This window comes from Sus scrofa, chromosome 14 (assembly GCF_054392235.1).
Source record: "Sus scrofa isolate SSC_HxYL_T2T_F1_AM1 chromosome 14, Sscrofa_HxYL_maternal_Yorkshire_Landrace_v2.0, whole genome shotgun sequence".
Classification (NCBI taxonomy): Eukaryota; Metazoa; Chordata; class Mammalia; order Artiodactyla; family Suidae; genus Sus; species Sus scrofa.
In genome coordinates, this window is record NC_139396.1 from 49,283,257 (window position 1) to 49,297,930 (window position 14,674).

Consider the following 14,674-nt stretch of genomic DNA (forward strand, 5'->3'; position numbering starts at 1 on the left):
CCAACAACCATGTGAGCACAGAAGCACACTCTTCCCCTGGTCAAGCCTTCAGATGAGACCCCAGCCATGGCTAACACCTTTATTGCATGCTTGTGAGCAATCCAGAGGCAGGAGCTAATCTGTACCAGATTTCTGAGCCACAGAAACTGAGATGATACCTGTGGGTTGTTTTAAGCCGTCTTGGCAATTTGTTACACAGAAATAATTACGGACACATTAAGGCGCACATCCTCTCAGCTTAGCAACTGCATCAGAAAAGGAAGGCCCTCCTCCCCAGTGCTTGCAATAAACATTGCAGAGTTGGCCCTTGTTGGCCCAGCTTGGGTCATGTGCCCAGCCAGAGCTGGCCCTCGCTGGTCCTAGCTTGGGTCATGTGCTCAAGCCTGAGCCAGTCCTTGAGGCTTAAGAGATGAGATGCTCTGATTGGTCAGGCACAAGTCATGATCCTGCCTATGGAGGAAGAGGAGGGGGAGAAAGCTGTCAATACCCAGATCACATAGCCTCAAGGTAGGGGAGCAATGGTTCCCCAAAAGAAAGTCAGGGTGTTATTCTTAGAAGAAGGTAAAAATAGCATTCAACCACTATCATACAAGATTTGGTACAAAGTAACTGTGGAAGAAGAGATGAGAAAAAAAAACAAAAAATAAGCACCAAGGCACATAGTAGGTGCTAAGCACTCACTGACTGGAGAAGAGGATTAAAGCAGGGCCAACATTTATTACAGACCCATGTGATTTCAGGCCCTGTGTTTAGTTCTCACCCATCTCCCTTAAGCCTGACAACATCTCAAAGAATAGGAGCTCCTACGTTCCACATTTCACAGATGAGCGTGCTGTGCACAGAGAGGTTAAGGAACTCACCTAAGGCCATAAAGCTAGCAAGTGGCAGAACAGGGATTCGAACCCCAGCAGCCTGCCTCCTGAGTCCCTATCATTCATTTCGGTGATCCACTTGAAACAGTTAGCAAGAGCCACCAGAGGAGCAAAGAGTATATAATTAAGCAGTGAGAGATAGAAAGCTGACAGGAAGTGCTATATAAGTTCGTCCCTTCACTCCAACACTCATTAAAAACTTTCACCAAGAAAGATAGGGATTAGGGGTTAGGAAAACCTTTCAGGGTGGGGGGGGATTGAAAATGAAATTCCAGCAGCTTCCTTTCTCATACTGTCCTCTACACTACAGTGAGAGAAAAGCAGAATTTAGTCGCCCTTACAAAATGATCTGAGATGACAGGCAAATTGATCAAGTAGGAAGGCGAGGCCACTTTGGAGCACGCGTAAGTGAAGCTGGTGCAAACAGTAAAGCCAACACCTCCTCCCCCAATACTTCTCCTCCTAAAATATTCAGACCCTGTAAACAGCTCAGCTCATAAATTTAAGAGAAAAACACTTCAACTGGGCTGGGTGTGGGGGGTAGTGGGTGGAAGGAGAAAAAAATATCATAGGGAAATAAAAATTTCATCATAAATTCATAATGCTTTCTAGAGAGCCTTTTGCATTAGAAATAAATGTATCTGTCTTTAAGTGCTATGTAGACACAGGCTGGGGAACAGACTCTAAGACTGAAGCTCCCAGAATCTGGAGAAATGCCTGAAGTACATGGGCTGGCATTCCAAGCCCTTTGGGAATCGTCTACAGCTGGAACCACTGGGTACAGAGCCTCAGGAAGCACCTGCAGGTCCTTGCCATCAAGGAGTAGCACGTCTTGGCAAGAAGGCCTGGGTTCTAAGAACCAGCCCCCATCCCCAGTTCTCTGTTAACTCCACTTCTTCAGGTGTCAGTTCTTTCATCCTCCATCACTAAGTCACACCTTGGTGTTCCTCAAGCGTCTGGAGATCCTGGTTGGGTGCTGATTTCTGCACAGTGTCCAAGGTGGGTAGGATGGACATTTTCGAATCTTTCTGAACCCCCTTTCTTTCTTTTTTTTCTTCTTTTTGGCCACCTCACAGCATATGGTGTTCCCAGGCCAAGGTTCAGATCCGAGCCACAGTTGTGACCTACACTGAGCTGCAGCCATGCTAGGTCCTTTAACCCACTGCATGGGGCCAGGGATCAAACCTGCATCCTGGAGCTGCAGAGAGACCCCCAATCTTGTTGTGGCACAGCAGGAACTCCTGACCCCCATTTCTTTGTTTAGGGAACCCTCCATCTTATGAGGCACAGAAAAGTCACTAAACACACCTTGACATTTCCATGCCATAGAATACCACGCAGCAATTCAAAAAAATAAGATAGTTCTATCTGTACAGAGATATTGGAGAAGGGACATGACGTATATGCATTAAAAACAAATATAAAATAACATCCCACTATATATATATATTACATATATTAATATATATAACAGGGAAAAACACACAGCAAACTGATAGAGTTACCTTTCAGAAGGATATGAAATTGTTCAAAAGGGACTTCAGACCAATCTGTCATATTTTTTAAACCACTTTCACATCCTTGACAGTGTTAACATTATGCATTCACGAAAGGGCTCTCACCCCAAAAAACTTTATTTCCCAGTTCCCCACCTTAGGAGGCAGAATAAATTCACACACATATACACACACTACACACACACACACACACACACACACAGTGTGATTTTTTTAAAGATGCTGATTGTTTACACCTTCTTTCCAAATGCCATGCTATCTCTGCTAAGGTGTTCATCACCAACTACTAATTATCCCCCCAATATCCATCATTCTCTCCATCTACCACAGTAACAGAACTCTTGATTGTGAGCAACTTCAAATGAAGACCAGATTCTCTTGCAACTAGATATGGCCATGTGGCCTAGTCATAACCACTGGGATAGAAGTGGAAACATCACAAGGCCGCTTCTAGGACTTTTCCATAAAAACAATTAAGGCACAGCCTTGACCTTTTCTTTGTCTGGTGCCTGGAATGAAGATGAGGTGGCTACACCTGCAGCTGCCATCTTGGACTATGAGCACAAAGACCTCAACCTCGAAATGGCAAAAGGGCACAAGGGTCCATGAGGACTTTATGGGACAGAGTCAACCTATAGTCCTGGGCTACTGGGCTCCAGAATCTGACTTGGGAGAGAAATAAATTACTTTTTAAGCCATCATTATTTTAATTTTCTGTCATTCACAGATGAACTCATGTTCAACACATACACCCATCACACCACACCCAGGCTTCCTTTCCCCCAGTGAAACACAAAGCAGCATCCTTCCCTGGTCACCTGAGTTCTATGCACCTTAACCCCCGGCACCAGTAAAGTACAGCAGCAAATTCAAGAGGTCCCCACGAAGACATTCTCACCAGCCCCAACAGGGACCCCCAAAACCCTAAGAGAAAGGTTGAGGACCCCAGATCCACCATTCATTAGCTGTATACTCTTGCTTAACCTCTGTGTCTCTACTTTTCCTCTTTAACGTGGGTATAATAATAACACCCCCACACCAGCCTTATTGAAAATATTAGATGAATTTATTTTTTTTGTCTTTTTGCCTTTTCTAGGACCACACCCGCAGCATATGGAGGTTCCCAGGCTAAGGGGTCCAATCAGAGCTGTAGCCGCTGGCCTATGCCAGAGCCACAGCAATGCCAGACCCCGAGCCCCGTCTGTAACCTACACCACAGCTCACGGCAATGCCGGATCCTTAACCCACTGAGCGAGGCCAGGGATCAAACCCACCTCCTCATGGTTCCTAATCAGATTCGTTAACCACCAAGCCACAACGGGAACTCCCTAGATGAATTGATATATGTAGATATATTAGAACTGTGACTGACACAGAGAAAGTACTATACAAATGTTGCTATTTTACACACACGGGAGACTTTTTTTTTTTTTTTTTTTTTGGCTTTTTAGGGCTGCACCCGCCATGTATGGAAGTTCAGGCTAGGGGTTGAATTGGAGCTACTGCTGCCAGCCTACGCCACAGCAACTCAAGATCCAACCCACATCTCCGACATACACCACAGCTTATGGCAACGCTGGATCCTTAACCCACTGAGGGAGGCCAGGGATCGAACTCGAGTCCTCATGGATACTAGCCAAGTTCGTTACTGCTAAGCCACAATGGGAAATCCACTTTTCTCCTTGACAGTAAGCTGCGGCCATCCCTCCAGGATGGAGGTCCAGCCCATTCCTTTTAACAGCTACATGGTGGTCCAGGCTGGAATGGCGGAAATAACACCATTTAGTCCAGAACTGTTTTACTGATGAATAGTCAGGGTTTTCTCTCTCTCTCTCACTTTTTTTTTTAACCACCACAGATAATGCTGCTATAAATATCCGTGAACATACAACCTTACCAGTGGTGCTTTTATTTCCAGAAAACATAGGTTTCCCAGGAGTGGGATTGCTGGGTCGAAGATCAAGTTCTCTTTTCATCTATATTAGCAGATCACTTTCCAAACAGTCCATGTTTCCAACCAAAGCAACTAAAAAAAACATGTGAGATCACTGGACTTCAGCTCCACAGGTCACACATACAAAACAGCAGCCCCAGAAGTGTCTCAGCAGCCAAGAGAGAACCCACAAAGGGGGAGGGGGGTAAATGTTGGCTCCTGGGGGAGGGGCAGCAGAGGCATCAATCCACATGTGACCTGTTTGGGGGCAGGGTCCCCATCTCACTGGGCAGCCTGTCATAGTAAATTTTTCCTCCTTCTGGTAGAAGCACCCAGATTTTCCTTTGGAAAACCATCCCCTGCCTCTGATAAGCTACTTCCAATTCCAGCTCCAGAGATGAGCTTTCACTTAAATGTGGCCAATCAGATACAAGATTCCATCCTCACAGCCACTGTCTCTGGTTGAGAGGTCAGCACACAACTCACGCTCATCCAGTAAAAGTCAGTCCTGAGATTCTTGCTAAGACAATTAAAAAAGAGACATTTGATTTCTGCTGGTCAGAGGAAAGCCTAGAGCCAGGACTGGCCAACTTTGCCATCAGGTGGAGACACCTGTCTAGAAATTAGGTGAACACAGGGGAAAGAGAACCAAGAGACAGAGTGGAAGCAGAAGCTCTTAGTAGGACAGTGTTAAGCCCCTAGATCCAGCCATGCCTGAAGCTGTTTCCTCCTTAATCTTCCCACCTCCAGAGACTAGGAAATTCCTAATTTTGTCCCTTGCAACTATGAGAATCCAGATGAATACAGTGACATACCCTTGCCTTTGACACATCATCTCCATGAGGGTGCCTAAAAGCTTAATATTGGAATAAAATAATCACCAATCTGGGTGTCACAGATAAAAAAAGGTTATGTTCGTCTTTAAAACAATCAAATAGGAAAAAAAAAACCCACAATGTCATAAAAGAGATTAATTGATTGGAGTCATTCTGAATATTAAATAACTAACCCATGGATTCTTTTAATACTAGTTCTCTCCAGCAGCATTCCTACAAGGGGTCTTCTGAGCCGTGAGGATCAAGCTTTGCCTGCAGAGTGAAAAATATCTCCCACACACATGTGCTACTATTTTTAAAATGTTACATAAATGCTACTGTAATTACCAAAACCCACTCTTTCAAGAGCATTACTGAATTGATGGCAACTTTCAATCAATATCTTTTTCTTTTTCTTTTTTTTAGGGCCACACCCGCAGCATATGGAGGTTCCCAGGCTAGGGGTCTAACTGGAGCTACAGCTGCTGGCCTACGCCACAACCACAGCAACGCCGGATCTGAGCCACATCTGCAGGCTATACCACAGCTCACGGCAACACCAGATCCTTAACCCACTGAGCAACGCCAGGGATCGAACCCACAACCTCATGGTTCCTAGTCAGATTTGTTTCCACTTCGCCACGATGGGAACTCCTGTTTTTCTTTTCTAACCAAGAGATACCAAACCCACAATTCTTTTCATTCAGATGAGCTGGATAATTTTTTTTGACATTAAAAAAAAAAAAAATTGACCACAGGTGCTATAAACACACATTTACAGAGAGTTCCCTGCCTGGCCATTTAAGGTGAATGGTTTTCAAAAGGGCTAAAAAGTAAGTAATTTCTTTAGGCTTTGCAGTCCATGTGATCTCTGTCACAACTACTCAACCCTGCCCTGGTTGTGAGAAAGCGGCCAGAGACACTATGTAAACAAACAGATTTAGCTGTGTTGCAATAAAACTTTATTTACACGAACAGGTCAGGGGCCAGATTTGGTCCATGGGCCACAGCCTGGTGATGCCCAGTGTAGTGGGGGCAGAAAATAACAAGTAATAAGTCAGGAGCCAAGGCCAGCACAGGGTCAGATGGAATTTACACATCTCTCAACTGTCGTGGAATTGGATGGAGAAAATAGCATTTGAGTGACACACAACTTTTCACCTACACATTTGCTAAATAAAGCAAGTACACCTGTGCCAACAAACTAACTTTAATTTAAACTAAATTTAATAATAAACTGCCAGCATAATCACATCATGAACACAGGAAGGTTTTTTTTTCCTTAGAATATTAGTGGTTCCAGGAGGGAAAATGAACCCCAAGCTAAATCTGATTGTTCGCGAGCTCAAATCTGCACATATTTCCAGGGCCAAAAAGCACATCTGAGCTCCAGTTACCTCAACTGTACTGCCAACATTATTAATAATTCCCACCATTTACTGAGCACATAGTATGTGCTGGCTACTGTGCTAAGAAGTATTTGCATCTCTTTGGATCGTCTTAACTTTACTCTTGTGAATGATGTGTCTTTATGCTCATCTCACAGATGCAGAAACACAGGCTGATCCACCCCAACCTTCTCCCCAGGATCCTTGGGAAAAACACACAAAAAGCAAAAGCCCAATTCACATGTTAAGTTCTGTTTGTTAATTTTAACCACTAAATACTGATTCCACCCCCATTGCAAGGGATAGGCATATAGCTGGCTCCCAATAAATATTTATTGAATAGATCTATCAATCAGCAAACCCCGTAGCACAACTCTCAAACTAAACCCCAAATCCTACCACTTCGCCACCATCATCCTTCACCTGAACTATTGCAATAGCCCGTCAGGGCTCTCCCTGCTTCTGCTCCTGTGAGTCAGAGTGTGGTCTGCAGTGCTTAGACCTGATGATGGCTCCCATGCATGTCACTCTGAGCAAAAGCCAGTCCTTAACAGGCTCCGGTCCCTGTAATCTCATCTACTACTCGGCCCAGTCTCACTGGCCTTCTTTCTGTCCTTGAACCTGCCAAGCACATTCTCATCTCAGGGCCTTTGCACAGGCTGTTCCCTCTGCTTGGAATGCTCTTCCCTCAGATAGCCCCCTGGGCTGGCTGCCTCACCTATTTTTGTTTTTGCTTTTGCTTTTGTTTTGCTTTGTTTTTAATTTTTGGCTACACCCAAGGCATGTGGAAATTCCCAGGCCAGGGATCAAACCTGCCCTGCAGCAATGACCCAAGCCGCTGCAGTGACAATGCCAGACACTTAACCTGCTGCACCACAAGGGAACTCCCTCCCTCACCTCTTGAGATGTTTGTTCAAATGTCACCTTTCTGACTCTGCTATTTAAAATTGCAGGGAGTTCCCTGGTGGGCTAGTGGTTAAGGATCAGTATTGTCACTGCTGTGTCTCAGGTTTGATCCCTCACCGAGGGAACTCTCACATGCTGTGGGCATGGCCAAAATAAAAATAAAAAATAAAATTGCAAAACATCCCTCCCCAGTGCTCCCTCTCCGCTCCCCTGCCTCCTGTTTCTCTGCTGCACTTATGACCATTTAATAGTTTTATCTCTTTTAGTATCTGTCTCCCTTCACCTTAATACCAACCCCACCAGGACAGGGGCCTTTGCCTGTCTTGTTTCTGCTGTATCACCAGCTCCAAGAACAATGCTGTCACAGCACAGGTATGATACAATAAAAAAAATGTGCCAACGAGCAAAAGCAGAATGAAGGAATGAAGGAGACTGGGGTGAGGTTGCTTCGAGGAAGAGCAGCAGCAAGGAATGAAGGGTCCACTTGACGGATGGTGACACTGAGTCTCAGAGAGGTCAAGGAGCCAGACCAGTGCTCCCAGGTCTTCCAGTTTCTTGAGAGAAGCCAGAAACCTGCCTATTGACATCTCCCACTTTTTAACTGCTGGCAACTAACAAGAGAAGCCTGCAGACCAGATATGGCCCAAAGGCAGCCAGCGGCTCTCCACTGGCCTGGAAAACTTCCACTGCACTGCCACCCTGGAAACAACTTTTTTGGCAAAGCGACATTTGCAATTTACACCCATGCCCCTCCCCTTCCATGTCCCCTGCCCCCTCTTTGGAGCACAGGGTCCCCTCCCACCTGGCCACCCCTTTCCAACTCATTTCCCGCAGAACCCTCATCCCTCGGCCCGGGTGCCCCCAGCCCCGCTCACCTGAGCTGCTCAGCTCCCCCAGGAGAGCCTGCAGCAGCAGACTGCACAATTACAGCAGAGAAACACGGCAAGCCAGGGCTATAAATCCATCCACAGTACACCACAAGGAGAGAACCGGGCAAACAAAGGGAGCCACGGATTCCGAGAGCCAGAAGACCAGACAGGGCCTGTCTGCTGCCCCAGCGTTCTGGAAGGAAAGCCAGGACTCTCCAGCAGACCCACGGAGTCAGCCCTGCCAGCACCGGCTGCAGCCACTGCAGTGTTTTGATGTGTCCATTTGCTCCCATGCATTAAGAGCCCTGGCGGGAGGCATTCCAAGCACACAGCAGGCATTAGAGATGCGGTATTTACTGAGTCACCCTTCCCAGGCACTGAATTCTGGGCTCCGAAGCACGACTGAGATGAGTTAGGTGCCCCAACGGGTTAATTTTGGTTAACACTGCAAAAAACAGCCTGGCTCAGAAGCACTGGGCAATTCTAGACTGTCCATCACCCTCAGTAATAAAATATAGCAAATCCAATTGGACGCAATTGATTTTTTTTTAATATGTAACTATTTTGGGGCCGAAACATAAGGAGAAGGTATTGATCAGTTCAGGAGTTGGGGGTCAGGGAGGGGAGTTCTACGTGCCCTGACAGTGACTACGGATGGTGGAGCGAGAAAAGATGACAGAATTCAACTCCAAAGAATTTGGGTTTCTTTCTTTCCCACCTTCTCTTGGCAGAGAGTGGACTCTGGGGATCTATCCTGCCCTGAGTTTCTGGAAAGATTCAAAACAGTCACCCCAATGGACAATAAAAATGACAAGGGACCCAGCTTTTATTTCTTCAGGAGGCACTGTCACCACCTGATGTTAAATTATATATTTGTTTGTCTATTATTTGCTTATTGTCTAGTTCTGCCACAATGACAGCCCCTCAGAATGGGAGGCATATCTCTTCTATTCCCTGCTGTGTCCCCAGTGCTGTTGAATGAATGAATGAATGAATGAGGCTGGCATCTCTTAATCACTTGCTGTGTACTCTGCACTGTGCAAGAACTTTGCAAGGTCTCAAATTCCTCCTGTCTGGGATACCCTTCTCTGGGTTGGATCTTTCTGATCATTTCAGTCTTAGATAAAGATAAATGCTACTTCCTCCAGGAAGTCTTCCTGGATCACCCAGTCCCTTTGCATCACATTGCTTTATAGTGAATATGAGGAGCCTACATCACTGTCTGGGACTTTCCTATTTAGGTATTTGCCAAATTCTTGTCACTCACTCCATCCCATCAAACCTGCCCTCCCCCCAGGTCACAAGCACCTAAGCCTGAGGGTGAGAAAACTGAGGCCAAAACTCCAGGACAAGAAGGAAGTGGGGCGGGGGAGACAGGAGTCAGGCACTTTGGGGAGGAGACCCTGCCCTGCCAGCCAGGAATCCGGAGATACCCAGAAGTGAGAAACCATTTGGTAGATGGGCATAGGACCATCCTCCATCTCTTCCTATCAGCCCTGCCCTTCCTCCTCCTCCCTCCCAAGAAACCGCAGGCCCTGCAGACAGCCCCTTCTCACACCGTAGGTGTCCCCCAGGAGGGGGTTCAGGGCCTTCTGAAGACTGAATGTCTCCCCAAAATTTATCTATGAAAAACTAAATCCCACCCCGTCCCTGGTGATGATGTTAGGGGAGGTGAGTGCTTTGGGATGTGATTAGGTCATGAGGATGGAGCCTCATGACGGGATTAGTGCCTTTATTTAAAAAAAAAAAGACCTCACAGAGCTCCATCTCCCCTCCCCCCCAGCCCCTGCCGTCCCATCCATGAAGTGAGGACACCAAGAGAAGACAGACGGCATCTATGAACCAGGAGAGGTTATATTCTCACCAGAATGTAACCATGCTGGCGCCATGATCTTGCACTTCCCAGCCTCCAGAACTCTGAGGAATAAATGCCTGGCATTTATAACCCACCCCGTCTGTGGTCCTTTGTCATAGCAGCCCAGATGGACTAAGACAGGGCCCATTTTGCAGATGGAGAAACTGAGTCAAGGGGCTAGAAGGAGCTAGATCAGCTCTCTCCATTTCTTGGGAGAAGCTGGAAATCTGGACAGTGATACTGACATCTCCTACTTTTTAAACACTGGCAGTTAGCAAGACAAGTCTGCAGACCTGATATGGCCCAAAGGCAGCCAGCAGCCTTCCAGCCAGAGTTCCCCAAAATGGCTTTCTCCAAAAAAGCCCAGCTCTGCCCTCGACCTGAAACACATCACTGAATCCCTGGGGCCCAAATTAGTCTCAAAATCCAATAAATTGCCCACAAAACTCTGTGCCTACAGATAGAGAAGGTAACAGCTAAGAACACTGACTCTGCAGAGCCCACTGTGGCTCAACGGGTTAAGAACTTGATGTTGTCTCTATGAAGATACAGGTTCAATCCTTGGCCTCGCTCAGTGGGTTAAGGATCTGATGTTCACAGATGTCACTCGGATCCAGTGTGGATCCACAGCTGCAGCTCCAATTTCACCCCTGGCCAGGATATTTCCATATGCCACCGGAGTCATTAAAAGAAGGAAAAATAGAGCACCAACTCTGGAATGGGTACACTGTGAGTTCACATCCACGGCCCACCCCCTTGGTGGCCGTGTGACCTTGACAGGTCATGGCACCTCTCTGGGCCTCAGTTTCCTCATTGGCAAAATGGGGCAAACACAAGTCCTTACCCTAACAGAGCCATTGAGGACTCAATGAAGTCAAATCTGTGAATGGCTTAGAACACACAGTAGATCGCAGTTCGTTCGTGTTGTTCCTGATTCTGAGCTGCACTGAAGGGGGAGAACCAGGGCAGGAGACCAAATGAAAAGCGGCGGGGGATGGGGGGAGTCTGTCTGCCAAAGTCTTGCCCTTTACATAACCAACCGTCTATCCCTCGAGGGCATAGAACTCAAAGGATTCCCAGTTGCCTGTAGAACTGACTCCATTCTGTTTGATTCCTATGACTGGAAACCTTAGCTCGCATGAATAGGTATATCTGTTGTAGACGGAGAGAACAGAAAGGAAGTGAAAGGGGCCAATGACCACACATCACCTTGGAAGGTAAGTCTGGCTTGTCCAGAAGTCTGTCCACACAGTTCTAGGCCAGGCTGTGGAGGGGAAATTAGCTGTGTGAGGTGGTGAGCAAGGCACTGACCAGGCACTGGAATCCTGACCCTGTGTGACCTCAGGCAAGTTACTTGGCATCTCTGGACCTCAACATCCTCAGCTGTAAACTGTGACTAGTGAGAGTGTCCATTTGCCAGAGTGCTGAATATTTCACCCTGTTCACCAGAGGAAAGGTCCTAGATGGCACCCACAGGAGCTTGTGGGTCCATCATCATCCCAGCATCACCCCCATCATCATCATCATCACCACAATCATCATCACCATCATCACCATCAACAATATCATCATCACCATCTTCACCATCATCTTCACCATCACCATCATCAACAATATCATCATCACCATCATCATCACCATCAACATCATCAATAATATCATCACCATCATCATCATCATCGTGATGCTCTGCTGCCTGTCTTTCTGAATCGACATTTACTATTACGGCCACCCCAAGTGGCTGTCATTCTCATGACCTTGGGCTCCTTAAATGGAGTCACAGTCCTCTAAAGGGCCAGACAATAAAACTCCTTGACCAGAAAGTCTCCTCCTCTGTGTAGGGTGAGAAAATCCTGGGCGAGGAATTTTTTTTAAAAAACAGAGAACTTGCATAAGCCGTGAGCCCTGATCTGACATCAATTCCCCACGTGATCCTGAGTGAGCCACTTCCAGTGCCTGAGTCTCCTTTGCCACCTGTAGATGGGGCTGTTGGAGGAAAGGTTCCAAGACACTTCTTCAAGTCCACTCATTTGCTCTGGGGAAGAGCTGGTGGTACCGCTGGCACCTGTGATACTGCCTCTGGTGCCAGGGCTCCTCCATCTCCTCCAAGGTTATGGGAGGCGACATATTTGCCATCCCACATCTCCAAAAGCAAATGCACCCTTCTCCATCCCCATTCCATTTTTTTTTTCTTCTTTTTAGGGCTGCACCTGCAGCATATGGAAGTTCCCAGATTAGGGGTCAAATCAGAGCTGCAGCTGCCAGCCTACGCCACAGCAACACAAGATCCAAGGTGCATCTGTGATCTACACTACAGCTCACAGCAGCCACAGAACCTTAACACACTGAGCGGGGCCAGGGATCGAACACAAAACCTCATGGATACTAGTCGGGTTCCTTACAGCTGGGTCACAATGGGAACCCACCCCCCATTCAATTTTAAACCCAGGAGAGAAGAAAGGAGCTGCCCAGCCACATACAACTGCTGTGGGGGTGGGGGGAGCGGTTCATCCGGGCAGAGACCACCCTCCCAGACTCCATGCCAACAAGCAAGGGTTTCTTGTGCTTCCTTGGACCATGGCAACCACCACACTCATTGTTGGCTTCAAGCATCACAGCTCATGCAGAAGCCGCATGCCTCCCAAGTTCCCTGCATCCGGTGGTGGGGGGACGGGGGCGAGGCCTGAAATGATTTACTCTGGGAACCTCCACTGTTCAGCCATTAAATCACTTGGGGGAGGCGACAGCACTGGCATACCACTCCCCGCCACCCCCAATGCCACCCCTCTGAAGAGCAGCACCACACACAGGCAAACCCCACTCCTGCTCCAGATCACTCCAGTAATGAGAAAGAAATATACCACATGCCACACCAAGGTGCCAGGCACGGCTAAAAGCATCTCTGCCTTGAAGCCAAAGTCTCCCCGCCTCCGACTGGTAGGCTCTGCCACTCACAAGGACCCTCTGTTGGGGGGCTCTCCGCCCACCCTGATTTTATAGACCCCAAGCATAATGGGTCAATGGAGCAAGGCGCGTCCATTTTCCCCAGCGGGGACTGTAACAGCGCCACTCATTTGCACAGCCACAGCAGGCACAAAAGTGGCTTGAATAATGGGGGCCCCCTAGTCGCTAAGCTGGGGGATTTGTGCTGACTCTTACCAAGTACAGTTCCATATGTTTAAGCGTTTGCAAGGCTGAAAGAAGTACACCCACCACAAGCTTTACCATGGCAGCTACCCACGCAGGAGGGGGGGAGGGGGTACCCAGCAGACAGTCCCTGGGTGCAATGGGGGAGAGAGAGCCTTTCTTTCCTCGCCTCTGAACTTGTCCAGCCCCTCTCCCAGAGCCTCAGCCAAATGTGGTCAGGAAATCTCGCCAGAAATTAGCCAGAAAATCCAACCAGCTCTGAAGGATGCTCCAGTTCATTCCTCCAAACCCTTCTACCAACGGTAGGCAGTTAAGTATCTTTCAGGAATTTCAGCCTTGTTTTTTTTCTTTTTTTTTTTTTCCCCCCTTCCAGCTCTCCTAACGGGTGCTAAATATAGAGTTATCAAACCGCCGTCTCTTTATGTCCCTAGTGGGGACCAGTGAAAGACTTACATGTGTTTTCAAGAACCTGGAGACCGCACTGGGGGCTTTGCCTGAGCAGCACCTGCCAGAACAAGCTGCCCAGCTAAGACCCTCCAGGAGTTCCAGGAGACCGGCCAGCACCAGGTTCCAGGGATAGCGTCCCCTTCCCACCAGTACCAGCCTCCCAGAGCCAGGCACAAGCTCTTCAGTTGCTAGGGGAGGAGAGTAGTCAGGGTTCGCCACATTCTTTCCCAAAGCATTCCGCAGGCAGCTTCTCTGAGAGGCTTCCGATAATCACTTATGAGCGCATCCAGACAAACACTGACCCCCGTGCAGAAACAAAAACAAGACAAAACTGCAATTTTCAAGTCCGAGGAGCTGTGCACTTTGAGGAGCAGGCTTCTGGGCTTCAGCTAAAGGGAAACGACCTGGACCCCAGCAACAGCCCCCTTACGTACCACAGGGGAACTCAGAAAGCAAAACAGCCATCAGAGCTGCTTATTAGCCAAGCAGATTGAAGACATCCTCGTGAAGCTCAACACTGCTCTCAAAATGAGCCAAAGCTGAAAGCCGACGGGTATCTCTGACAGAGGCTTTCTCCAAGCGGAAGGTTTTATTAAATATTTTGGGTCGCGTAAGGGCATCTCGAAGGAAGACAGTATTTACTTTTTTCCATGAAAATACATCACGCATTAAGTCAGCATACAAGGTTTGGTTGCTCCTAACTGCAACCCTCCCAGACAGTTAAAGCTGAAAAGTTAAGAGTTGTATTTTTCTGCTGCATTCTGGGTGTCTGTGTGGTGGTTTGTTTATTAAGAAAAGGTGAAGAAATTTTCTCCAGCAAGAGCTACCTGCTCCCAAATCACAGGTCCTGACGTTAAAAGGTTTGGAGAACGGAGCTCTCCAAATGCACATGAATATTGCTGGTGACTGTTCCCAGTTCCTCTGA

General features: G+C 47.5%; 2 protein-coding genes across 10 annotated transcripts in view; one reads left to right on the forward strand and one right to left on the reverse strand.

The window, feature by feature from the left end:
* Positions 1-14,674, forward strand: part of DHX37 (DEAH-box helicase 37) — a 978,033-nt gene that overhangs the window by 795,467 nt on the left and 167,892 nt on the right. The gene's annotated exons all lie outside the window — the stretch shown is intronic.
* Positions 1-14,674, reverse strand: part of TMEM132B (transmembrane protein 132B) — a 393,866-nt gene that overhangs the window by 377,219 nt on the left and 1,973 nt on the right. The window contains exon 1 of one of the 9 annotated variants that reach the window (XM_084996151.1): positions 14,184-14,477. The exons of 5 other annotated variants lie outside the window; for them this stretch is intronic. In XM_084996151.1, coding sequence (XP_084852277.1) covers positions 14,184-14,214 — 31 coding nt within the window. In that variant the 5' untranslated portion in view covers positions 14,215-14,477. Of the gene's footprint in view, positions 1-8,306; positions 8,687-13,755; positions 14,478-14,674 lie in introns of those variants that run through there. 3 more of the 9 variants (XM_084996156.1, XM_084996152.1, XM_084996155.1) reach the window with 3 other exon arrangements.